The sequence below is a fragment of the Pristiophorus japonicus genome, chromosome 4 (assembly GCF_044704955.1).
Source record: "Pristiophorus japonicus isolate sPriJap1 chromosome 4, sPriJap1.hap1, whole genome shotgun sequence".
Lineage (NCBI taxonomy): Eukaryota > Metazoa > Chordata > Chondrichthyes > Pristiophoridae > Pristiophorus > Pristiophorus japonicus.
In genome coordinates this window covers 154472520-154500344 of record NC_091980.1, presented here as the reverse complement: position 1 = coordinate 154500344, position 27825 = coordinate 154472520, and the positions used below count along the sequence as shown (strand labels likewise).

The 27825-nt window shown below is 50.0% G+C and overlaps 1 protein-coding gene across 1 annotated transcript in view; it reads left to right on the top strand.

The window, feature by feature from the left end:
- The first annotated feature begins 617 nt into the window (after positions 1-617).
- LOC139262239 (serine/threonine-protein kinase PAK 4-like) overlaps positions 618-27825 on the top strand; it is a 159599-nt gene continuing 132391 nt past the window's right edge. The window contains exons 1-2 of the mRNA XM_070877383.1: positions 618-821; positions 12649-13341. Of these exons, the coding sequence (XP_070733484.1) occupies positions 618-821; positions 12649-13341 (897 nt within the window). The remainder of the gene's footprint in view (positions 822-12648; positions 13342-27825) is intronic.

Below are 27825 nucleotides of genomic sequence, written 5' to 3'. Positions count from 1 at the left end.
AAATTTCCTACCCCGTATCCTGAGACTGTGACTCCTTGTTCTAGACTTCCCAGCCTGGGGAAACATCCTCCCCGCATCCAGTCTGTCCAACTCCGTCAGAATTTTATACGTAAAAGGTTATGGGGAGCGGGCAGGGAAGTGGAGCTGAGTCCTTGATCAGATCAGCCATGATCTTATTAAATGGCAGAGCAGGCTCGAGGGGCCGAATGGTCTACTCCTGCTCCTATTTCTTATGTTCTAATGTGACCCTGAGCCCCAAGAGCCGAGGCTACACGTCCAATAGAGACGAGCACACATGGGCGCTCTGTGGTGTTCTCACACAGGTCGGGGCGGCCCACTCCCATGTGCTGAGCACCCCCATGCTGTCAGTGGGACAGTCTACACTTTAACAATCAGCCCCTGTAACCCAGCTCCCGGTTAGTCCCTACGAGGTGTGGCTGCACACCTTTGTCTCCCATTGGCTACCATCAGAGGCAGGCAGCCCGAGGAATGTGAGCACCTGGGTATGTTGCTGGCAGGGCCCAGCCCAAGCTGGACCCGTTCTCCCAACATGTGGCTAACCTCAGCCTCTTCTCGTTGCAGCTTAGCTCCCTGGAACTCCCCGTCACCAGCTCGATATGTGGAAGAAGAGGAAAGCCCACCGACTGGAGATTTCAGCTCCTCTCAACTTCCAGCACCGGGTCCACACTTCCTTCGACCCGCAGGGCCGGACATTCATCGGCCTCCCCCAGCAGTGGCAGGGGCTGGTGGCAGACGGCATGAAACGTCCAAAACCCTTGATAGACCCGTCCATGGTTACACCTGTGGAGCCCACACTGAAGGTAAGGCTAGTGGGCACTGGGGGTGAGGGGCACTAGGGGGAGGGGCACTGAGGGTGAGGGGCACTGAGGGTGAGGGTGAGGGGCACTGAGGGTGAGGGGCAGTGGGGGTGAGGGGCATTGGGGGTGAGGGACATTGGGGTGAGAGGCAGTGGGGATGAGGGTGAGGGGTGAGGGGCACTGGGGGTGAGGGGCAGTGGGGGTGAGGGGCACTGGGGTGAGGGGCAGTGGGGGTGAGGGGCAGTGGGGGTGAGGGGTGCTGGGGTGAGGGGCAGTGGGGGTGAGGGGTGAGGGGCACTGGGGGTGAGAGGCAGTGGGGGTGAGGGGCAGTGGGGATGTGGGTGCTATATATGAATAAAGAGTCTGACTGGATACTGTGAGCTCAAAGTAAAGTGTGACCGTAGTCTTTTATTGCAGGTCTCCAGAGTGCCTCTCCAACCTGTGAGGCCTCCTTAAGTACCTGTGCTCCCAAGGGATTGTGGGATCCCTTAAGACTCCAGGGGATGACCCCTCTTGTGGCTATACAAGGTATATACAGGTTTACATATATAACAACACTCCCCCCCCCCCCCCCCCAAGGTCACCAGTGTAACTATTTACAATGTGAGTCGATCTGGGGCCTTTCTTGCCCTGGTTGATCGTCTCGGTGTGAAAGCTGGTGTTGTTGGATCATTTGTTGGGCCCTCGCTGGGCTGCTGTGCAGCTGGCCTTGCTGGGCTGCCTGGTGTGTTGGGTCCTGCTGGGCTGCTATGGTTGATGGGTTCTGCTTCGTGGTCAACCGTGGTGCCGGTTGCCACTGGTGTGTACGTTGGGGGGGGTCAAAGAAGGTAGGGTCCAAGGTGGGTTGCTCTGGATAGTCCATGAATCTGAGTTTGATTTGGTCCAAGTGTTTCCAGTGAATGAGTCCATTTGAAAGTTTGACCCGAAACACCCTGCTCCCCTCTTTGGCCACGACAGTGCCGGGCAGCCACTTGGGACCTTGTCCATAATTTAATACAAATACACGATCATTGACTTCAATCTCGCGTGACACATTTGCGCTATCATGGTATGCACTTTGTTGAAGCCGCCTGCTCTCTACCTGTTCATGTAGATCAGGATGAACTAACGAGAGCCTTGTCTTAAGTGCCCTTTTCGTGAGTAGTTCAGCAGGTGGAACCCCAGTGAGCGAGTGGGGTCTCATGCAGTAGCTAAGCAGGACTCGGGATAGGCGAGTTTGCAGTGAGCCTTCCGTTACCCTCTTCAAGTTCTGCTTGATGGTTTGCACTGCTCTCTCTGCCTGACCATTGGACGCTGGTTTGAACGGGGCAGATGTGACATGTTTGATCCCGTTACGGGTCATGAATTCTTTGAACTCGACACTGGTGAAACATGGCCCGTTGTCGCTCACAAGGACATCAGGCAGTCCGTGCGTGGCAAACACGGCCCGCAGGCTTTCTGTGGTGGCAGCGGACATGCTAGCCGACATTATCTCATATTCAATCCATTTGGAGTACGCATCTACAACCACAAGGAACATTTTACCCCAAAACGGGCCTGCATAGTCGACATGGACCCTGGACCACGGTTTGGAGGACCAAGACCATAAACTTAGCGGCGCCTCCCTGGGTACATTGCTTAACTGCGAACATGTATTACATCTGTGAACGCAGGACTCTAAGTCCGCATCGATACCGGGCCATCACACGCGGGATCTGGCTATCACTTTCATCATTACGATGCCTGGCTGGGTACTGTGGAGGCCATTGATGAAGGTGTCTCTGCCTTTCTTGGGGACCACTACTCGATTGCCCCACAAAAGGCAGTCTATCTGTATCGACATTTCATCTTTGCGCCGCTGGTACGGCTTTATCTCTTCCTGGCATTTCCACTGGGACACCGGACCAGCTCCCATGAAGCACACAATTTTTTAACTCGGGACAGTAAGAGGTCCTGGCTCATCCAGGTTCTAACCTGTCGGGCGGTGACGGGTGATTGCTCACTCTCGAATGCTTCCATAACCATGACTAAATCTGCGGGCTGTGCCATTTCCACCCCCGTGGTGGGCAATGGCAGCCTACTGAGAGCATCGGCACAGTTTTCTGTGCCTGGCCTGTGGCGGATGGCGTAGTTGTATGTGGACAACGTGAGCGCCCATCTCTGGATGCGGGCCGATACATTCGTATTTATCCTCTTACTTTCGGAAAAAAGGAATATCAGTGGCATATGGTCAGTTTCCAATTCGAATTTTAGCCCAAACAGATATTGATGCATTTTCGTTACCCCATAAACACACGCTAACGCTTCTTTTTCGATCATGCTGTAGGCTCTCTCAGCCTTAGACAGACTTCTGGATGCATAAGCAACCGGTTGCAATTTCCCGGATTCATTAGCTTGTTGCAATACACACCCGACGCCGTACGACGACGCATCACATGCTAGTACCAAACACTTACATGGATCATACAACACAAGCAATTTGTTTGAACATAACAATTTTCTAGCTTTTACAAAGGCATTTTCTTGGCTTTTGCCCCAAACCCATTCGTCTCCTTTACATAGTAAGGTGTACAGTGGCTCTAACAATCTGCTGAGACCCGATAAGAAGTTACCATAGTAGTTCAAGAGTCCAAGAAACGATCGCAGCTCCATCACATTCTGTGGCCTCGGTGCGTTCTCGATTGCCTCAGTCTTCGAATCGGTGGGCCTGATGCCGTCCGCCGCGATTCTTCTCCCCAGAAACTGCACTTCAGGCGCCAGGAAAATGCACTTCGAGCGTTTTAGCCTGAGCCCCACACAATTAAATCGACTAAGAACCTCCTCCAGACTCTGCAGGTGCTCGACTGTGCCCCAACCTGTAACCAAGATGTCGTCCTGGAAGACAACTGTGCGCAGGACTGACTTCATTAAGCTTTCCATGTTTCTCTGGAATATCGCCACGGCTGATCGAATCCCAAACAGGCATCGGTTGTATATGAAGAGACCTTTGTGCGTGTTGATGCAGGTGAGACCTTTCGAAGATTCCTCCAGCTCCTGCATCATGTAGGCCAAGGTGAAGTCCAGCTTCGTGAACGTCTTTCCTCCCACCAGCTTTGCAAAAAGGTCATCAGCCTTTGCTAGTGGGTATTGATCCTGCAGGGAGAAACAATTGATAGTTACTTTGTAATCACCACAGATTCTGACGGTGCCGTCTCCCTTGAGGACTGGAACAATCAGACTGGCCCACTCGTTGAATTCAATCGGCGAAATGATGCCCCCTCGTTGCAGCCGGTCCAGCTCGATCTCCACCCTCTCTCTCATCATGTACGGTACTGCTCTCGCCTTGTGATGGATGGGTGGCATCCCCGGAATTAGGTGGATCTGCACTTTTGCTCCTTGGAACTTCCTGATGCCTGGTTCGAACAGCGAAGGGAATTTGTTTAAGACCTGGGCACACGAAGTGTCGTCAGCAGGCGATAGCGCTCAGACGTCGTCCCAGTTCCAGCGTATCTTTCCCAGCCAGCACCTGCCGAGCAGCATGGGACCATCGCCCGCTACCACCCAGAGTGGTAGCTTGTGCACCACTCCATCGTAGAATACCTTTACAATAGCACTGCCGATTACGGGAATCAGTTATTTGGTGTACATTCTCAGTTTCGTGTGAATGGAAGTCAAGACTGGCCTTGAGGCCTTGAGGCCTTGCTGCACCACAATTTATCAAAAGTCTTTTTGCTCGTAATGGACTGACTCGCGCCAGTGTCCAGCTCCATTGACACCGGGAGTCCATTTAATTCAACCTTCAGCATTATCGGGGGACACTTTGTGGTAAATGTGTGCAGGATAGAGAACTAGTTGGCAGACAGGAAGCAGAAAGTCGAATAAACGGGTCCTTTATCAGAATGGCAGGCAGTGACCATTGGGGTGCCTCAGGGTTCAGTGCTGGGACCCCAGCTATTTACAATATACATCAATGATTTAGATGAAGGAATTGAATGTAATATCTCCAAGTTTGCAGATAACACTAAGCTGGGTGGCGGTGTGAGCTGTGAGGAGGATGCTAAGAGGCTGCAGGGTGACTTGGCCAGGTTAGATGAGTGGGCAAATGCATGGCAGATGCAGTATAATGTGGATAAATGTGAGGTTATCCACTTTTGTGGCAAAATCAGGAAGACAGAATATTATCTGAATGGTGACAGATTAGGAAAAGGGGAGGTGCAACGAGACCTGGGTGTCATGGTTCATCAGGCATTGAAGTTTGGCACGCAGGTACAGCAGGTGGTGAAGAAGGCAAATGGCATGTTGGTCTTCATAGCGAGAGGATTTGAGTATTGGAGCAGGGAGGTCTTAATGCAGTTGTACAGGACCTTAGTGAGGCCACACCTCGAATATTGTGTTCAGTTTTGGTCCCCTAATCTGAGGAAGGACATTCTTCCTATTGAGGGAGTACAGCGAAGGTTCACCAGATTGATTTCTGGGATGGCAGGACTGACATATGAGGAGAGACTGGATCAACTGGGCTTGTATTCACTGGAGTTTAGAAGAATGAGAGGGGATCTCATAGAAACATATAAAATTCTGATGGGATTGGACAGGTTAGAGGCAGGAAGAATGTTCCCATTGCTGGGGAGTTCCAGAACCAGGGGTCACAGTCTAAGAATAAGGGGTAAGCCATTTAGGACTGAGATGAGGAGAAATATTTTCACTCAGAGAGTGGTGAACCTGTGGCATTCTCTACCAGAGAAAGTTGTTGAGGCCAGTTCATTAGATATATTCAAAAGGGAGTTAGATATGGCCCTTACGGCCAAAGGGATCAAGGGGTATGGAGAGAAAGCAGGAAAGGGGTACTGAGGTTGAATGATCAACCATGATTTTATTGGATGTCGGTGCAGGCTCGAAGGGCCGAATGACCTGCTCCTGCACCTAGTTTCTATGCTTCTATGTTACCCTGTACACCTCTGTCTCCTTGGTCTGAGGCTGTGGTTCGTCGTGATCCGCCGTGGATCTGTCTTCCTCTGCAACATGGTGGTTTGCAGGATTAGCAGGATTTGCAGCTCGCCTGCACATATGTTGGAGGTGTCCCATTGTTCCACAGTCTTTGCAAACGTACCCTTTGAAGCGGCATGAATGGAAACGATGATCACCCCTGCAGCGCCAACAAGGTGTTAATGGCCTTGCATTCATCACCATTGATGATGAACTCTGAGACATCTGCGGACATGCAACTATAGGCACCTCCCCTTTTCCTAATCTGTACATTGCAATTTGAAAACAACATCACTTTGTTCACAGTACTTGTAGCAGCACTCATGTGCTGAGAGGTTAGCTTAGTATTGTCACTGGTGGCAATGAACGCCTGGGCTATCGCTATGGCTTTACTCAAGCGAAGTATCACTTCATGGCCAATGCCAAGTACAAAGAAGTCTCTGAGCATGTGCTCAAATGTCCTTCAAATTCGCAATGTCGTCTTAGCTCGGCGACATAACTCGTCACTTCCTGGCCTTCAGACCTTTTGTAGGTATAGAACCGGTACCTCGCCATCAGAACGCTTTCCTTCAGATTCAGATGCTCCCGGACCAGTGTGCACAAATGATCGGACGATCTCTCTGTGGGTTTCGCTGGAGCAAGCAGGTTTTTCATGAGGCCATACGTTGGTGCCCCACAGACGGTAAGGAGAATCGCTCTTCGTTTGGCAGCGTTCGCTTCTCCTTCCAGCTCATTGGCCATGAAGTATTGGTCGGTCGCTCCACGAAGGTTTCCCAATCATCTCTCTCCGAGAATTTCTTCAGAATGCCTACTGTTCTCTGCATCATTGGGTTTGTCATCTGTATCTCGTCGCCAGTTATTATATATAAATAAAGAGTCTGACTTGATACTGTGAGCTCAAAGTAAAGTGTGACCTTAGTCTTTTATTGCAGGTCTCCAGAGTGCCTCTCCAGCCTGTGAGGCCTCCTTAAGTACCTGTGCTCCCAAGGGTTTGTGGGATCCCTTGGGTCTCCAGGGGATGAGCCCTCTTGTGGCTATACAATGTATATACAGGTTTACATATATAATAGAGGGTCACTGGGGGTGAGGATGAGGGGTGAGGGGCACTGGGGGTGAGGGGCACTGTGGGTGAAGGGCAGTGGGGGTGAGGGTGAAGGGTGAGGGGCACCGGGGAGGGCCACTGAGGGTGAGGGGTAGTGAGGTTGAGGGGCAGTGAGGGTGAGGGGCAGTGATGGTGAGGGTGAGGGTGAGGAGTGAGGGGCACTGAGCGTGAGGGTGAGGGGCACTGAGGGTGAGGGCACTGAGGGTGAGGTGTGAGGGGCAGTGGGGGTGAGGGGCACTGGGGGTGAGGGGCACTGAGGGTGAGGGGCACTGGGGGTGAGGGGCAGTGAGGGTCTAAGAGGTGAAGAACTGAAGGAAAGGTCAGGGGCACTGAGGAAGACATGAAGGAAGACACAAGTAACCTTCTAATTGTAGTAGGGGACAGTAGGTCCAGTGAGAAGGATATCCTTATTAGGCGGGAAATTGTGTTAGGGAAACTGATGGGATTGAAGGCCGATAAATCTCCGGGGCCTGATAGTCTGCATTCCAGAATGCTTAAGGAAATGGCCCTAGAAATAATGGATGCATTGGTGATCATTTCCAACAGTCTATCGACTCTGGATCAGTTCCTATGGACTGGAGGGTAGCTAATGTAACACCACTTTTTAAAAAAGGAGGGAGAGAGAAAGCGGGTAATTATAGACCGGTTAGCCTGAGATCAGTAGTGGGGAAAATGTTGGAATCAATCATTAAGGATGAAATAGCAGCGCATTTGGAAAGCAGTGACAGGATCGGACCGAGTCAACATGGACTTATGAAAGGGAAATCATGCTTGACGAATCTTCTGGAATTTTTTGAGGATGTAACTAGCAGAGTGGACAAGGGAGAACCAGTGGATGTGGTGTATTTGGACTTTCAAAAGGCTTTTGACAAGGTCCCACACAAGAGATTGGTGTGCAAAATCAAAGCACATGGTATTGGGGGTAACGTGGATAGAGAACTGGTTGGCAGACAGGAAGCAGAGAGTCGGGATAAACGGGTCCTTTTCAGAATGGCAGGCAGTGATTAGTGGAGTGCCGCAGGGCTCAGTGCTGGGACCCCAGCTCTTTACAATATACATTAACGATTTAGATGAAGGAATTGAGTGTAATATCTCTAAGTTTGCAGATGACACTAAACTGGGTGGCGGTGTGAGCTGTGAGGAGGACGCTGAGATGCTGCAGGGTGACTTGGACAGGTTAGGTGAGTGGGCAAATGCATGGCAGATGCAATATAATGTGGATAAATGTGAGGTTATCCATTTTGGGGGCAAAAACGCGAAGGCAGAATATTATCTGGATGGCGGCAGATTAGGAAAAGGGGAGGTGCAACGAGACCTGGGTGTCATGGTTCATCAGTCACTGAAAGTGGGCATGCAGGTACAGCAGGCGATGAAGAAGGCAAATGGTATGTTGGCCTTCATAGCTAGGGGATTTGAGTATAGGAGCAGGGAGGTCTTACTGCCTCACCTGGAATATTGTGTACAGTTTTGGTCTCCTAATCTGAGGAAGGACATTCTTGCTATTGAGGGAGTGCAGCGAAGGTTCACCAGACTGATTCCAGGGATGGCGGGACTGTCATATGAGGAGAGACCGGATCAACTGGGCCTTTATTCACTGGAGTTTAGAAGGATGAGAGGGGATCTCATAGAAACGTATAAGATTCTGACGGGACTGGACAGGTTAGATGCGGGAAGAATGTTCGCGATGTTGGGGAAGTCCAGAACCAGGGGACATAGTCTTAGGATAAGAGGTAGGCCTTTTAGGACTGAGATGTGGAGAAACTTCTTCACTCAGAGTTGTTAACCTGTGGAATTCCCTGCCGCAGAGAGTTGTTGATGCCAGTTCATTGGATATATTCAAGAGGGAGTTAGAGGGAGCTAAGGGGATCAAGGGGTATGGTGAGAAAACAGGAAAGGGGTACTGAGGGAATGATCAGCCATGATCTTATTGAATGGTGGTGCAGGCTTGAATGGTGGTGCAGGCTCGAATGGCCGAATGGCCTACTCCTGCACCTATTTTCTATGTTTCTATGTTTCTATGACAAACTGACCTAATAAAGCGTATTGTGTAATGAGAGGTAATGTGAATTGTTAGCTGGCCTGTCTGGTATCACCCTCAGGGAACATTTCCATCACCAAGGTCTAATATAGTCAACACCATCCCACTGTTTCCTAATTAACATTCCCGATGTACGGTTGAAAAATTTTGTATCTCACTAGTTAATCCCTTGTAAGCTACATCCAGCCTTTATCGTATTATTCTGACATGAATTGAAACACAATCTCTTCCCGGCCCATAACTGTTACACTCCCATTGATAGAGGGTATGAATGTGTGTGCTTGTGGGTCTGTGTGCGAGTGTATTAAGCATGGGTCTGTGTGCATGCGAGTGTGTGAGCTTACGAGTGCATGAGTGCATACATGTGTCTGTGTGTAAGTGTCTGAGTGTGCAAGAGTGCGAGTGTGCGAACGAGTGAGAGAATGTGAGTGTGTGAGTCAGTGTGCGTGCGTGTCAGTCTGTGAGTGTATGTCTGTGAATATATGAATGAGTGTGTGTGTGTGTGTGTGTGCAAATGGATGTCTGTGCGTATGAGCCAGCGGGTGTGTCAGGGTGTATAAGTGTGTGTGTGTGTGTGTGTGTATCTGTGAATATATGAGTGTGTGTAAGTGAGTCTGCAAATATATGTGCGTATATGTGTGCGAGAGTACATGTGTATGTGCGTGAGTCTGAATGTGTGTGTGTGTGAAACTGCGAGTATGCATGTGTGTGAGTGAACGACGTGTGAATCTGTGTGCCTGAACCTGAATGCATGTGTCAGTCAGTGTGTGTGCATGTGAGTCTGGGAGTGTATGAGTCTGTGTGCACACGTTTGAGTCGATGCAAGCATGTGAGTCTGTGTGAGTGTGCGAGCGAGTGTGTGTGTGTGTGTGTGTGTGTGCAAGTGTGAATCTGCGAGTGTGTGAGTGTCTGTGCGAGTGTGAATCTGCGAGTGTGAGTCTGTGTGAGTGTGCGAGTGTGCGTGCGAGTGTGAGTCTGTGTGAGTGTGCGAGTGTGAATCTGCGAGTGTGTGAGTGTGTGTGTATGTGTGAGTGTGAGTGTATGTGTGTGAGTGTGAATTTGTGAGTGTGACTCTGTGAGTGTGTGAGTGTGAGTCCGTGTGAGTGTGAGTCTGTGTGAGAGTGTGTGTGTGAGTGTGAATCTGTGAGTGTGTGAGTGTGAATCTGCGAATGTGTGAGTATGAGTGTGTGTGAGTGTGTGTGAGTGTGAGTGTGTGCGAGTGTGAATCTGCAAATGTGTGAGTATGAGTGTGTGTGAGTGTGAGTGTGTGTGAGTGTGAGTGTGTGCGAGTGTGAATCTGCGAATGTGTGAGTGTGAGTGTGTGCGAGTGTGTGAGTATGAGTGTGTGTGAATATGTGAGTGTAAGTGTGAGTGTGTGCGAGTGCGAGTGTGTGAGTGTGAGTGTGAATGTGTGTGAGTGTGCGAGTGTGTGAGTGTGAGTGTGTTGATTGATTCTGTTTGGGCTGATGAGATCCCTCCCTCACCGGAAAGGTTTTTGCCCTTATTTGGACACGGTTAGCAGGGAAGCATCCCAGAATGTTGTGTGAAGTCTGCAGTGACTCAGCTTGCTTCATACCTGTGGTAGGAGGATTAGGTAAGGATTGGAGGAATGCTCAAGTACTGACACCTCATTGCTCAGTGTGGGATAGCACAGTGTGAGTATGTGTGTGTGTGTGACAGGCTCCAGTAACGCGACACTTACCCCAGTCCAGGAGCTCGGTCCTGTTTAAGGATCAGTACTGAAGTAAGTAACCTCACTTTTACTCCACGAGCAGGGTGGGCACCTGACAATGTGAGTGTGAGAGGAGTGAGGCCAGGGTGTGCGCAGGACATGTGGTGTTTGAGAATCTGGGTCGTGGCCGTGGAGGGTGAATAGTTAATCGCACCGATCAAATTGGAAATTCGTTACCGCCCATTGTGAGGCGTTAATCCAGGCGGAGCGGTAAGTACAGAGCCTTGAAAGGGTTTGCGGCTCCCACTGAGAATTTTGTTGTAATTGAGCCAATATCTGACAGGGGCGGTAAATCAACTGTTACACACCTGAGCTGCGGGGGGTGGGGGTGTGAGGGGGGGGAGCGGGGGAGACTGCGGGGGGCTAATGAAAAAGCTTGCGTTAAATTCTGAAATCCTGGGAAAAGCCGTGTCTTCAAGGCACGGCGTAGTAATGCACCCAGTGAAGTTTTCAAACCGCGCTGTTATGTCTGTCTGTTGCTGCAAACTGGGAGGCTCATGCACCGCGCTGTGTGTAAACGTTGCACTGACTGTGACCCCTGAGGGATGCACTTCCTCATCCCTTTACGTAGCCCCCAGCTAACGACTGTGGAAGGCCGTACCCACTGGTTTTCCAGACCTGATTAGGGGCAGGCGCTAAACGAGGCGGCCGGGCCGAATTTAGCGAGCGGGGCGTTAATGCGGTCATTGTGCCCGACTGAAGCCACGCTCGGACGGATAGTCAGCAGACAGGCGCGAGCGTTTGGCACCCAGTTAGCCCTCAGTGCAATTTTCCAGCGGGCGCTAAACACTGCATGCCCGATCGCTCAGCTATCACGCACGCTTTAACGCCCCTTCTGGCCATTAACTGAGGCACTATACGAATTTCCAACCCTGTGTGTCCTTACAGGGAGAGAAGGTGCTCTCCGTCCCAATCAAACAGCCTCTCCCTGTGGTGGCGGGGGGGAGTTCTCTGTGGGTCGGAGTGTCTCGTGGATGGCCCTGTGTGACTGACATCTGGCAAAGCAGGAATTAATGGCCCAAACTCACTGGGCACTCTCCTCTGGCCACTGGGCACTCTCCTCTGGTCACTGGGCGCTCCCCTCCTCTGGCCACTGGGCGCTCCTCCCCTGGCCACTGGGTGCTCCCCTCCTCTGGCCACTGGGCGCTCCTCCCCTCTGTTCACTGGGTGCTCCCCTCCTCTGGTCACTGGGCGCTCCTCCTCTGGCTACTGGACACACCCCTCCTCTGGTCACTGGTCGCTCTCCTCCTCTGGCCACTGGGTGCCCTCCTCTGGCCACTGGGCACTCTCCTCCTCTGGCCACTGGGCGCTCCTCCTCTGGCCACTGGACACTCCTCCTCTGGCCACTGGGCACACTCCTCCTCTGGTCACTGGGCAGTCTCCTCTGGCCACTGGGCACTCTCTTTCTCTGGCCACTGGGCAGTCTCCTCTGGCCACTGGGCACTCTCGTCTGGCCACTGGGTGCTCCTCCTCTGGCCACTGGGTGCTCCTTTTCTGGCCACTGGGCACTCTCCTCCTCTGACCACTGGGCACTCTCCTCTGGCCACTGGGCACTCCTCCTCTGGCCACTGGGTGCTCTCCTCTGGCCACTGGGCTCTCCTCCTCTCGCAACTGGGCACTCCCCTCCTCTGGCCATTGGGCATTCTCCTCCGGCCACTGGGTGCTCTCCTCCTCTATCCACTGGGCGCTCCTCCTCTGGCCACTGGGCACTCCTCCTCTGGCCACTGGGCGCTCAGCTCCTAATTTGCTGTCACCCGCCAATAGACACATCACCCTGTCAGCGTCAATCTATCCAATCGGAGAGCCGGATTCTCGGTATTGCCTCATAGACTGGACATGCAAATGCAAACTGCCCCCTGACCTTTTGACAATGATCGGATCAGTCATGATCGTATTAAATGGTGGAGCAGGCTCGAGGGGCCGTTTAGCCTACTCCTGCTCCTATTTCTTATGTTTTTATGTACTATGCACGTTTTCTTCCTGAATTGCTTCAATTGTGTTTTTTTTCCCTGAACAGCCCATCGTCCGTGGAAATGCGTCAGGAATCAACGGTTACATCATGGGGCTGCTGTCCGACCTGCAAAGGGTCTCGGTCAGCAGGTCTAACTCCCTGCGGAGAAACACTGTTTGCTCGCCCCAGGGACAAGAGCGCTCGCTGAGGAGCACCGAGGGGAGCAGCACCCAGGGAATGCCGCACAAGCCCCCGAATGCCCCGGGACGTTGGGGCAGACGCTTCTCAAGAGAAAGGAGTAAAGGGGAGGACGGAGATTTCGCGGTGAGGCCGAGCCTGATGAAGTGTTCGCACCGGCAGCAGAACGGGGGGGAGGTCCACAGGAGCAGCTCCACCTACAACCTGTCCATCCCCTCGTTGGAGTATGAGCGACAGAGGACAAATTCTATCCTTCGATCGCCGGGTCCGTCAGCCCAGCCACAGAACGCCCCCCTCCCACCTGACGGGACCTCAGCGGGCCCTCCCTCTCCGCGCGTGGTCAGCAGGTTGAGGCCTGGCAGAAGGAACAGTGTTGGCTGGAGGCCCATGTCCTGCTTCTTCATCCAGTCCAGTTGGAAGCAGCGGACCCAAGAGCAGGGCTCGGGATCGGGCCCGGGGAGTTCCCATGACGGCACCCCGGGGCACCCACTCATCGCCAGTCCATCAGCACACCCCTCGCCAAAAACATCCACAGGGGTCACATCGCCCAGCCACGCTCAGGTAAGGCGATCTGCAACTGATCATGAACCTCAGTGCATCCATTTACCCAACGGGGCATTCCATCTATATGAGGCAGACTAGGTCCACTTACCCTCCTTTATTTCCCGTTGATCTTATTGAAACGTATAAGATTATGAGGGGCTTGACAAGGTGGATGCAGAGAGGATGTTTCCACTGATGGGGGAGACTAGAACTAGAGGGCATAATCTTAGAATAAGGGGCCGCCCATTTAAAACTGAGATGAGGAGGAATTTCTTCTCTCAGAGGGTTGTAAATCTGTGGAATTCGCTGCCTCAGAGAGCTATGGAGGCCGGGACATTGAATAAATTTAAGACAGAGATTCTTAACCGATAAGGGGATAAGGGGTTATGGGGAGCTTGCAGGGAAGTGGAGTTGAGTCCATGATCCGATCAGCCATGATCGTATTAAATGTTGGAGCAGGCTCGAGGGGTCCTATGGCCTACTCCTGCTCCTATTTCTTATGTTCTTATGTTATGTTTGGACTGAGGCATGAGAAGAGATTGTGGCAGACCAGCAGTTAGGGCCCTGGCAAGTTGAATTCAACAAATTTGGTCATTTGTGGGCACCAGGAAAAATGACTATTGCAGAACTCCAACTGATGGTCTTATATGTGACTCTGGTTCTACAATAACAACAGTTTGTATTTATATAGCACCTTTAATGTAGTGAAACATCCCAAGGCGCTTCACAGGAGTATTATGCGCTAAACATTTGACACCAAGCCGCGTAAGTAGAAATTAGCGCAGATGACCAAAAGCTTGGTCAAAGAGGTAGTTTTAAGGAACGTCTTAAAGGAGGAAAGAGCGGTAGAGAGGCGGAGAGGTTTAGGCAGGGAGTTCCAGAGCTTGGGGCCTCGGCAACATAAGGCACGGCCACCGATGGTTGAGCGATTATAATCAGGGATGCTCAGGAGGGCAGAATTAGAGGAGTGCAAACATCTCGGAGAGTTGTGGGGTTGGAGGAGATTACAGAGGTAGAGAGGGGCGAGGGCCATGGAGAGATTTGAAAACAAGGATGATCATTTTAAAATTGAGGTGTTGCTTAACCGAGAGCCAATGTAGGTCAGCGAGCATAGGGATGATGGGTGAGCAGAACCTGTTGCGAATTAGGACACGGGCAGCCGAGTTTTGGATGAGCTCAAGTTTACGTCGGGTAGAATGTGGGAGGCCAGCAAGGAGAGCGTTGGAATAGTAAAGTCTAGAGGTAACAAAGGTATGGATGAGGGCTTCAGCAGCGGATGGGCTGAGGCAGGGGCGGAGACGGGTGCTGTTACGGAGGTGGAAATAGGCGGTCTTCGTTATGCCTCGTGATTGGCCGAACGAGTCACTCAGCTGTAAGCAATTGCTACAGAGGCCCACCACCCTCTTGGAGCTACAAGCATGGGTAGTAAATATGACCTTGTCGCCCACAGCCCGATTAAAAATAGATATTGAAACTTGCGAATGATACCAAATTAAGGAGGCGGGCAAAGTGCACTGAATACTACAATAGGGGAATGGTTAGTGGAGCGGGCAGCTAGATCACAGGTTCAGCTCAATGCAGAGAATGAGTTTACTCTGACCAGGAAAGAGGCGGATTTAGTTCAGGACATAAAGTGGGACAAGTGGACAATGTCAGGGGAAGGAACAGCGAGCAGGAAATATGACATAAAGAGGGAACCAGCACAGATAAACTGGCGAATGAGACAATGCACCAATGGGAAATGTTCAAACAGGAGATGTTGAGGGTATAGACTAGACATCCTGGAACAGCTCGTGCTGTACCTTGAAGCAGCACGTTTCTCCTCTTATATCTTAATACCGCAAGCCGTTCCAGGAGGGCCACGTTTTCAAGGAGGGCGACTGGGTGACGTCACCAAAACCCAGGTCGCCGATTGGAGCGTGGGCAGGAACTTCAGCTGGGCCCAGGTACAGGAGAGGTGCGGCAAAGGGTCAGGGCGGAGGAGCGGCGAGAGATCGTGGCGGAGGAGCGGCGAGAGATTGTGGCGGAGGAGTGGCGAGAGATCGTAGTGGAGGTGTGGCGAGAGATCGTAGTGGAGGTGTGGCGAGAGATTGTGGCAGAGGAGCGGCGAGAGATCGTAGTGGAGGTGTGGCGAGAGATTGTGGCAGAGGAGCGGCGAGAGATCGTAGCGAAGGTGTGGCGCGAGATCGTGGCGGAGGTGTGGCGAGAGATCGTAGTGGAGGTGTGGCGAGAGATTGTGGCAGAGGAGCGGCGAGAGATCGTAGCGAAGGTGTGGCGCGAGATCGTGGCGGAGGAGCGGCGAGAGATCGCGGCGGAGGAGCGGTGAGAGATCGCGGCGGAGGAGCGGCGAGAGATCGCGGCGGAGGAGCGGCGAGAGATCGCGGCGGAGGAGCGGCGAGAGATCGCGGCGGAGGTGTGGCGAGAGATTGTGGCAGAGGAGCGGCCAGAGATCGCGGCGGAGGAGCGGCGAGAGATCGCGGCGGAGGTGTGGCGAGAGATCGCGGCGAGAGATCATGGTGGAGTTGTGGCGAATGGTCGGGGTGGAGGAGCGGCAAGAGATCATGGCGGAGGTGCGGTGAGAGACCGGGGCCCAGGAGCAACGTGATCGGGGCCCAGAAGAGGCGAGGGCCCAGGGGCAGCACGGGCCAGCCCACACTGCGATATGTGTGCACGCACTGGGTCCGTGCAGCAGAGCTGGTCTCCAGTCGTCTTGGATAACCCTTGCCACTGGACCAAGACCCAACTCTGTCAAGCCCGTGTGGTGGCTGGTGTGCAAAGGTCACCACACGTTAAAAAAGTCCATGCACAGGCATCTCCCACCCTTCAGGATGTAGTTTGGGCCCTGGAATATTAGATCCTTCATTGACACATCTGTGAACTCCTCCCTTTTTGGCGTGGAAGCAAGTCTTCCTTGGTACGAAGGACTGCCAAAGAAGAAGAGACGAGACATGTTCCCACAGAATGTGATGGTGTATGCCAGAAACATGGTATAGAATGACAACACGCATTTATATAGCACATTTAACGCAGGAAAATGGCACAAGGCACTTCAAAGGAATGTAATCAGAACGAAATTGGCAGCAAGCCAAAGAAGTGAAGTTAGGGCAGGTGACTAAAAGCTTAGTCAAAGGTTTTAAGGAACAGCTTAAAAGGTGAGAAGGAGGTTATGAGCTGAAGAGGTTTAAGAAGGGAGTCCCAGAGCTTAAGGCCGAGGCAGCTGAAGGCACGGCCACCAACGATGAGGCGAGGTGAGCAGGGGACGCCCAAAAGGCCAGAATTGGGGGAATGCAGAGTTCACGGAGGGCGAGACGAGATTGTAGCGATGGGAGGGGCGAGGCCAGGGAGCGATTTGTAAACAAGGATGAGAATTTTAAAATCGAGGCGTTGCTGGACCGGGAACCACTGTAGGTCAGTGAGCACAGGGCCGATGGGAGAACGGGACTTGGTGCCAGTTAGGACACGGACAGAAGAGATTTTAATGAGCTGATGTTTAAGGAGAGTAGAAAATGGGAGGCCGGCCAGGGGAGCATTGGAATAGTCGATTCTGGAGGTTAAAAAAACATGCATGAGGGTTCTGGCAGCAGATGAGCAAAAGCAGGGGCGGAGATGGGCGATATTACAGAGATAGAGTAGGCAGTCTTGGTGTTGGATTGGATATGGGGTCACAGGGTCACACAGGATGCCTAGGTTGCGAACAGACTGGTTCAGCCCGAGACAGTGGCCAGAGGGGGGCATGGAATCGGCATCAAGGGAACGGAATTTGTGACGGGGGCTTCGGCCTTCCCAATGTTTAATTGGAGGAAATTGTGTCTCATCCAGTACTGGATGTTGGAGAGACAGCGTGTCAACACAGGGGCCGTCAGGCAAAGGGGATGGTGAGGTAGAACTGAGTGTCGTCAGTGTACATGTGGAGTGTAACCTCCTGTATGGCTCAGAGACATGGACCATGTACAGTAGACACCTCAAGTCGCTGGAGAAATACCACCAACGATGTCTCCGCAAGATCCTGCAAATCTCCTGGGAGGACAGACGCACCAACATTAGCGTCCTAGACCAGGCCAACATCCCCAGCATCGAAGCACTGACCACACTTGATCAGCTCTGCTGGGCAGGCCACATAGTTCGCATGCCAGACACGAGACTCCCAAAGCAAGCGCTCTACTCGGAACTCCTTCACGGCAAATGAGCCAAAGGTGGGCAGAGGAAACGTTACAAGGACACCCTCAAAGCCTCCCTGATAAAGTGCGACATTCCCACTGACACCTGGGAGTCCTTGGCCAAAGACCACCCTAAGTGGAGGAAGTGCATCCGGGAGGGCGCTGAGCACCTCGAGTATCATCGCTGAGAGCATGCAGAAACCAAGTGCAGGCAACGGAAAGAGCGTGCGGCAAAACAGTCCCACCCTCCCCTTCCCTCAAGGACTATCTGTCCCACCTGTGACAGGGTCTGTGGTTCTCGTATTGGATTGTTTAGCCACCTAAGGACTCATTTTATGAGTGGAAGCAAGTCTTCCTCGATTCCGAGGGGCTGCCAATGATGATGATGATGATGATGGCGTGTAATCTTCCAATAGTGTTCTCACTGGGTCCACTCCACGGGACGACGGAAGATCAGCATTGGAGGAGGACGGTGTGCTCGATTGTCAAAGGCAGCAGACATTCCGAGAAGGATGACGAGAGATAGTTTATCACAGTCACAGAGGATGAGACATTAGTAAGGGGCCGCTCCAGTACTGTGGCAGGGGTGGAAACCTGATTGGAGGGGTTCATGTGTGCAGTTGCTGGGAAGGTCGGCACAGGTCTGGGAGGCGACAACTCGTTCAAGGACTTTGGAGAAGAAAGCGAGGTTGGAGATAGGGCGGTAATTTGCAAGGACAGAGTGGGTCAAGGGTGGGTTTTTGAGGCGTGGTTTCCAAACCCCCAAAACCAACTCTCTGGTATTATAATAACAGACTGTTTCCAGATAGCATTGTCTCTTAGCGGGTTTTCTTAGAGTAGATGGTAGAATTTAACGGGACGGGGACATTACCCAAGGAGAGGGAACCATTTACAATGTGAGCTAACATGGGGCACCAGAAGGGAAATTGGGTGGTCAGCAGTTTAGTGGTAATAAGGTTGAGGGAGCAGGAGGTGGCTTTCATGGACAAGGGAGATAGGAGAGAAACTAGAGAAAGATGTGAGTTCAGAGCTAGGGCAGGGAGGAACCTTGGGCTAGCTTGGTCTGGTGGGCAAGGGGAAGGTAGGGATGGAGCAGAGGCAGCTAAATGGATGGTTCCAATCTTAGTGACAAAGAACTCCATGAGCTCCTCGCCCGTATTGCTCGAGGTGAGGGTGCTGGAGGCATAAGGGAGGTGACTTGGGAGAGTATTTTCCAGGGGTGGATACAGGAGGAAGTGGGGTTGGGAGAAGGAAGGAGAGTGTGAGTGGAGAGGGATAGAGGGATACAGTGGAGAAAGGAAGCTGGGGTTGGGGGCGGCAGGGGGAGGGGGCTATCTTTGCATTCCAGGATAATCCTGGAGCAGTGAACAGTGTTGGCAGAGGAGAGCAGGGCCTGATGGTGCTGCATGTTGTCCAACCAGATCTGGTGGTGAATGGGTAAACCAGTGTGTGCCGTGAAGGTTCAAGTCTCCGTCCATTGAACAAGGGAGTGAAGATACCAGGGGCTACAGCCCGGTGGGAGAGATTGTTTTGCTAGGACAAGGGCGTCAAAGTTGGAGGTGAGAGAATGATTGAGAAGATCAATAACTGTGGAAGCATCGTGGTGAATGGAGGTCCAACGGTTGGACAGTTGGGAATTTAATAATGCTGTTGTAGGTGATTTGGGAGAGTTTTCTCCAGGGCCGGACACAGGAGGAAGTGGGATTGGGAGAAGGAAGGAGGGTGTCAGTGGAGAGGGATACAGGGAAGTAATCAAAGATGGCCTTGGCTGTGAAGCAAATGAGAGGGTGGTTCATGAATATGGGTCGGAGAGCTTAAGGGAAGACAGGAGGGCAGTGAATTCAGAGGAATGAGAGCTGGGGGAAATGCGATGGAGATTGAAATCACAGAGGACGGGTTGTCGTCCAGTGCAGAGGCTGAGGGAGGAAAGCAGGGAAGATATCTTGGTGAGAAACTTAGCGGGTACTTGAGTGGGTGGTAGAGAACGAGGATTTTAAAGGAGAGGGGTGGAACAAAATGAAATGCTCAAAGGAGGAGAAGTTGCCAGAGGAGTAGGGGGACAGACCATGGTATTATTTAGTGATAAAGACCACACACTGCCCTGCGATGGTCTTGGTGGGGTAAGTGGTAGTAGGTATAGCCAGGTGGGGGGGCTTCATTTAGTGGGGGAAGTGTCACGACCCATCAGCCAGGTTTCCATCAAGGCCATGACGTCGATGGAATCATCCACGATAAGCTGATGGATGGTAAGAGCCTTGTTCAGAAATCATCATCATCGGCAGTCCCTCGGAATCGAGGAAGACTTGCTTCCACTCTTAACGTGAGTCCTTAGGTGGCTGAACAATCCAATACAAGAACCACAGTCTCTGTCACAGGTGGGACAGATAGTCCTTGAGGGAAGGGGAGGGTGGGACAGATTTGCCGCATGCTCTTTCCGCTGCCTGCACTTGGTTTCTGCATGCTCTCAGCGACGAGACTCGAGGTGCTCAGCAACCTCCTGGATGCACTTCCTCCACCTAGGGCGATCTTTGGCCAGGGACTCCCAGGTGTCGGTGAGGATATTGCATTTTATCAGGGGCTTTGAGGGTGAACGGACATTCTGGAGGGAGATGCAGAGAGGGGCGGTGATAGCTGATCACAGGGGCAGCACTGGGAGGGGCGAGTGGGATGGGAAGGAGGTAGGAAAGATTAGCCCCCAGGGGCATGCTGGGCGGGACAATCGGCGAGACAGTAGGATGGGACAGTCGGGGTTGCTGTGCATAAGGAGGCAGCTATGATGGGCCCTTCGCAGGATGCCAAGAGAGCCACAGAGGGAAGCTGTGGGCTTATTCAAGAGGGAGTCAAGCCTGGGACAGCGGCAGAGGAGCAGGGAGATTGTGGGGTGCTGAAGGGTTGGGGTAGCGATTTACGGAGGGAGAGTCCCTAAGAGGGGAGAAATGAAGGAGGCACGATGGGGTGACAGGAAGGTGGGGAGAGAAGTTCCTAAACGGGATCAAGAGAAGACAGGAAAAGGGAGAAGGAAGTAATGGGCTTGGGTTTGGAGATGCAGCCAAAATGTGTACATGACTAGACACAGGGAGACTCATAGGCATAGCAAAGATTCGGATAGATATGGTGGTAAACAGCGAGGTGACAGTAAGAGCGAGTCCAAAGTTAAAGTCAGAGGACCGATGATGCGATGAAGTTTGGGTCCTAGCGATCTAAGTGGAAAGTTGAACCCAGCATGGGATCAGCTTGGAGCACCAACAGGCCGATGCCCAGGTTTGGGGACAGGTCTGGATGGTGAGTGAGCCCAGGACTGTGTAATGGGCAGAGTGTCCATGGCAACACTGCTGGGGGTTTGCAAATGGACAATGGAGAATTGAGGAATCGACCAGAACCCAGGATAGTTTGTTCCAGGGGTCCAGCATGGTGAGCAGTGGCCTCAGTGACCAATACTGCACACTAACGGATCCAGTATACTAGCGTTCCAGTATATAATGAAACAGTATACCAGCGAGCCAGTATACTAGAAGATCTGGTATACTAGCAATCCAGTATACCAGCAGATCCAGTACATAGAGGATCCAGTATACTAGTGAACCCAGTATACTAGAGATCCAGTATATAGCAGATCCAGTATACTAGCGATCCTGTATACTAGCAGATCCAGTATACAGGTAATAGTGATCCAGTATATAGCAGATCCAGTATACTAGCGCTCCTGTATACTAGCAGATCAAGTATACAGGTAACAGTGATCCAGTATATAGCAGATCCAGTATACTAGCGCTTCCGTATACTAGCAGATCCAGTATACAGGGACTAGTGATCTAGTATATAGCAGATCCAGTATACCAGTGATCCAGTATACTAGCAGATCCAGTGTAATAGCAGATCCAGTTTACTTGCAGATCCAGTGCATGAGTGATCCAGTATGTCAGTAGATCCAGTATATAATGAACCCTGTAGACTAGCAATCTAGTATATTAGCAGATCCAGTATATAGTGCATTCAGTATACTAGTGATCCAGTATACTCATGATCCATTATCTTAGCAGATGCAGTGCATAGTGTTATCGGGTATTCTAGCGATCCAGTCTCCTAGCGATCCACTATACTAGTGATCCAATATCTTAGCAGATCCAGTATATAGTACATTCAGTATACCAGCGATTTAGTATACTCATGATCCATTATCTTAGCAGATCCAGTATATAGTGTATCAAGTATACTAGTATATTAGTGATCCAGTACACTAGCGATCCTGTATACTCAAATTGAGAATACTAGCAGATCCAGTATACTAATGATCCAGTATACAGCGGAACCAGTATAAGAGCGAGCCAGTATAGTAGCAGATCCAGTATACTAGTGATCCAGTATATAGCTGAACCAGTGTACAAGTGATCCAGTATACTAGTGATCCAGTATACTAGCAATCCAGTATATCCACTATTCCGTCAGATTCAAGTTGGTTATGGATAAGGACAAGAATAGGCCTGGAATAAAAGTTTAGAATTGGGGAAAAGCTCATTTTGCTAAGTTAAGGAGAGATTTGGCCATAGTGGACTAGAAACAGCTACTTGTGGGTAAATCAGTGTCAGAGCAGTGGGAGGCATTCAAGGAGGAGATCCGGAAGGCTCAGACCAAACATGTGCCCTTAAAGAAAAAGGGTGGGAATAATAATTCTAGAGCCCTCTGGATGTCTAGGGACTTACAGGGGAGGATAAAGAAAAAAAGGGAAGCTTATGTCATATACCGACGGCTAAATACTGTAGAATCTTTAGAGGAATATAGAAAGTTCAGAGGTAAAATTAAAAAGGATATTAGGAATGCTAAGAGACAGCATGAAAAATTCTTGGCTAGTAAAATTAAGGAAAACCCAAAGATGTTCTACAAATATTTTAAGAGCAAGTGGATAACTAAAGAAAGAGTGGGGCCTATTAGAGACCATGAGGGTAATCTGTGTGTGGAGGTGGAAGATGTTGGTAGGGTTCTTAATGAATACTTTGCATCTGTTTTCACAAAGGAAAGAGGCAATGCAGATACTGCTATCAAGGAGGAGTGTGTTATTCTGGATGAAATAAACAGTGAGAGAGGAAGTATTAAGGGGTTTCGCAGCTTTGTAAGTAGATAAGTCCCCAGGTCCGGATGAAATGCATCCCAGTCTGTTGAGTGAAGTAAAAGAGGAACTAGCAGAGGCCTTGACCATCATTTTCCAGTCCTCTTTGGATATGGGCATGGTGCCGGAGGTTTGGAGGACTGCTAATGTAGTACCCTTGTTTAAGAAGGGAGAAAGGGTTAGGTCGAGTAATTATAGGTCTGTCAGCCTAACCTCAGTGGTGGGAAAATTATTGGAAAAAATCCTGAAAGACAGGATAAATCTACATTTAGAAAGGCAAGGATTAATTAGGGACAGTCAGCACAGATTTGTTAAGGGAAGATTGTGATTGACTAACCTGATTGAATTTTTTGAGGAGGGTCGATGACGGTAGTGCATATATACATTGTGTATATGGAATTTAGCAAAGCTTTTGATAAGGTACAACATGGCAGACTTGTCACGAAGGTAAAAGCCCATGGGATCCAGAGCAAAGTGGCAAGTTGGATCCAAAATTGGCTTGGAGGTAGGAAGCAAAGGGTAATGGTTGATGAATGTTTTTGTGACTGGAAGGATATTTTCAGTGGGGTTCTGCAGGGCTCACTACTGGGTCCCTTGCTTTTTGTGGTATACATCAATGATCTAGATTTGAATATTGGGAGTATGATTAAGAAGTTTGCAGACGACACTAAAATTGGCTGTGTGGTTGATAATGAAGAGGAAAGTCATGGGCTGCAGGAGGATGTCAACCTACTGGTCAGAGCAGTGGCAAATGGAATTTAATTCAAAGAAGTGTGAGGTGATGCACTTTGGGAGGGCTAATAAGGAAAGGGTATACACATTAAACAGTAGGCCACTTAGAAGTGTAGATGAACAAAGGGACCTTGGAGTGCTTGTCCACAGATCCCTGAAAGTAGCAGACCAGGTAGATAAGGTGGTTAAGAAGCCATACAGAATGCTTGCCTTTATTGGCCGAGGCATAGAATACAAGAGCAGGGAGGTTATGCTTAAATTGTATAATACTCTGGTTAGGCCAAGCTGGAGTATTGTGTGTCATTCTGGTCGCCTTATTATGGAAGGACGTGATTGCACTAGATAGGGTGCAGAGGAGATTTACTAGGATGCTAATCAGAATGGAGAATCTTAGCAATGAGGACCGATTGGATAGGCTGGGTTTATTCTCATTGGAACAGAGAAGGCTGAGAGGAGACCTCATTGAGGGGCTTGGATATAGTGGATAGCAAGGGCCTATTTCCTTTGGTGGAGGGGTCAATTATGAGGGGTCATAGTTTTAAGGTGGTTGGTGGAAGGTTTAGAGGGGATTTGAGGGGGGGCTTCTTCACACAGAGGGTTGTCGGGGTCTGGAACTCACTGCCTGGAAGGGTGGTGGATGCAGAAACTCTCACTACATTTAAAAGGTGCTTGGATGGGCACTTAAAGTGCTGTAACCTGCAGGGTTATGGACCTAGAACTGGTAATTGGGATTAGACTGGATAACCTCTTGTTGACTGGCGCAGATACGATGGTAAGTACTGCAGGGAATCGAATTCAGCCAGGGTGATCTCCTGGACTAGTTTTGATCGCCTGGAATTTCCCCCAATTTTTTCCTGAGTTTTTATCTGTTTTTTTGCCTCTCTCATGAGATCACATGGCTCCGGTTGGGGTGGAGTGTAGAATGTTTCAGTGTAAGGGGTGTTGCAGTTGTGTGGGGCCGACTGGTTGGGCTGGGTGCTCTTTACCTTTCCGCCATTGTTCATTGTTCATAGCTTTATTTGTAACCTTCAGGGCTGCTGACCAAGGGCTGTATGGCTCTTTGTCGGCAGGCGTGGACACGATGGGCCGAAATGGCCTCCTTCTGCGCTGTAAATTTCTATGTTTCTACATAGTGGATGCAGTATACTAGCGATCCACTAAACAAGCGATCCAGTATACCAGCGATCCAGTTTTCTAGCAAATCAAGTATTCTAGCGATCTAGTATATAGTGGATCCAGTATACTTGCAGATCCAGTATATTAGCAATCCTGTATACCTGTACTAGCATACTAGCAAATCAAGTATACTAGCGATCCATACTAGCAAATCAAGTATACCAGCGATCCAGTCAACAAGCGATCCAGTATACGAGCGATCCAGTATACGAGCGAATCAAGTATACTAGCGATCCAGTATACTAGCAGATCCAGTATACTAATGATCCAGTATATTAGCGATCCATTATACAAGCAATCCAGTATACTAGCAGATCCAGTATATTAGTTATCCTGTATTCTAGGATTTAGTATATAGTGGATCCAGTATACTAGCAGATCCAGTATACTAGTGATCCAGTATACTAACAATCCAGTATACTAGCAGATCCAGTATACAGTGGATCCAGTATACTAGTGGGGTGCTGCAGGTATCAGTGCTGGGACCCCAACTATTTACAATCTATATTAACGACTTAGAAGAAGGGACTGAGTAGCCAAGTTTGCTGACGATACAAAGATGGGAGGAAAAGCAATGTGTGAGGAGGACACACAAAATCTGCCAAAGGACATAGACAGGCTAAGTGAGTGGGCAAAAATTTGGCAGATGGAGTATAATGTCGGAAAGTGTGAGGTCATGCACTTTGGCAGAAAAAAAATCAAAGAGCAAGTTATTATTTAAATGGAGAAAGATTGCAAAGTGCTGCAGTACAGTGGGACCTGGGGGTAGTTGTGCATGAAACACAAAAGGATAGTATGCAGGTACAGCAAGTGATCAGGAAGGCAAATGGTATCATGGCCTTTATTGCAAAGGGGATGGAGTATAGAAGCAGGGAAGTATTGCTACAGTGACATAAGGTATTGGTGAGGCCACACCTGGAATTGCTGGTTAAAGAGGAGATTAATGCAATAGTTAGGAAAGACATTAGCTTGGATGATGTGGAATCTATATGGGTAGAGCTGCAGAGCACCAAAGGGCAAAAAACGTTAGTAGGAGTTGTGTACAGACCTCCAAACAGTAATAGGGATGTTGGGGAGGGCATCAAACAGGAAATTAGGGGTGCATGCAATAAAGGTGTAGCAGTTATAATGGGTGACTTTAATATGCACATAGATTGGGCTAGCCAAACTGGAAGCAATACGGTGGAGGAGGATTTCCTGGAGTGCATAAGAGATGGTTTTCTAGACCAATATGTTGAGGAACCAACTAGGGGGGAGGCCATCTTAGACTGGGTGTTGTGTAATGAGAGAGGATTAATTAGCAATCTCATTGTGCGAGGCCCCTTGGGGAAGAGTGACCATAATATGGTGGAATTCTGCATTAGGATGGAGAATGAAACAGTAAATTCAGAGACCATGGTCCAGAACTTAAAGAAGGGTAACTTTGAAGGTATGAGGCGTGAATTGGCTAGGATAGATTGGCGAATGATACTTAGGGGGTTGACAGTGGATGGGCAATGGCAGACATTTAGAGACTGCATGGATGAATTACAACAATTGTACATTCCTGTCTGGCATAAAAATAAAAAAGAGAAGGTGGCTCAACCGTGGCTATCTAGGGAAATCAGGGATAGTATTAAAGCCAAGGAAGTGGCATACAAATTGGCCAGAAATAGCAGCGAACCTGGGGACTGGGAGAAATTTAGAACTCAGCAGAGGAGGACAAAGGGTTTGATTAGGGCAGGGAAAATGGAGTACGAGAAGAAGCTTGCAGGGAACATTAAGACAGATTGCAAAAGTTTCTATAGGTATGTAAAGAGAAAAAGGTTAGTAAAGACAAACGTAGGTCCCCTGCAGTCAGAATCAGGGGAAGTCATAACGGGGAACAAAGAAATGGCAGACCAATTGAACAAGTACTTTGGTTTGGTATTCACTAAGGAGGATACAAACAACCTTCCGGATATAAAAGGGGTCAGAGGGTCTAGTAAGGAGGGGGAACTGAGGGAAATCTTTATTAGTCGGGAAATTGTGTTGGGGAAATTGATGGAATTGAAGGCCGATAAATCCCCAGGGCCTGATGGACTGCATCCCAGAGTACTTAAGGAGGTGGCCTTGGAAATAGCGGATGCATTGACAGTCATTTTCCAACATTCCATTGACTCTGGATCAGTTCCTATGGAGTGGAGGGTAGCCAATGTAACCCCACTTTTTAAAAAAGGAGGGAGAGAGAAAACAGGGAATTATAGACCGGTCAGCCTGACCTCAGTAGTGGGTAAAATGATGGAATCAATTATTAAGGATGTCATAGCAGTGCATCTGGAAAATGGTGACATGATAGGTCCAAGTCAGCATGAATTTGTGAAAGGGAAATCATGCTTGACAAATCTTCTGGAATTTTTTGAGGATGTTTCCAGTAAAGTGGACAAAGGAGAACCAGTTGATGTGGTATATTTGGACTTTCAGAAGGCTTTCGACAAGGTCCCACACAAGAGATTAATGTGCAAAGTTAAAGCACATGGGATTGGGGGTAGTGTGCTGACGTGGATTGAGAACTGGTTGTCAGACAGGAAGCAAAGAGTAGGAGTAAACGGGTACTTTTCAGAATGGCAGGCAGTGACTAGTGGGGTGCCGCAAGGTTCTGTGCTGGGGCCCCAGCTGTTTACATTGTACATTAATGATTTAGACGAGGGGATTAAATGCAATATCTCCAAATTTCCGGATGACACTAAGTTGGGTGGCAGTGTGAGCTGCGAGGAGGATGCTATGAGGGTGCAGAGTGACTTGGATAGGTTAGGTGAGTGGGCAAATGCATGGCAGATGAAGTATAATGTGGATAAATGTGAGGTTATCCACTTTGGTGGTAAAAACAGAGAGACAGACTATTATCTGAATGGTGACAGATTAGGAAAAGGGAAGGTGCAACGAGACCTGGGTGTCATGGTACATCAGTCATTGAAGGTTAGCATGCAGGTACAGCAGGCGGTTAAGAAAGCAAATGGCATGTTGGCCTTCATAGCGAGGGGATTTGAATACAGGGGCAGGGAGGTGTTGCTACAGTTGTACAGGGCCTTGGTGAGGCCACACCTGGAGTATTGTGTACAGTTTTGGTCTCCTAACTTGAGGAAGGACATTCTTGCTATTGAGGGAGTGCAGCGAAGATTCACCAGACTGATTCCCGGGATGGCAGGACTGACCTATCAAGAAAGACTGGATAAACTGGGCTTGTATTCACTGGAGTTCAGAAGAATGAGAGGGGACCTCATGGAAACGTTTAAAATTCTGACGGGTTTAGACAGGTTAGATGCAGGAAGAATGTTCCCAATGTTGGGGAAGTCCAGAACCAGGGGTCACAGT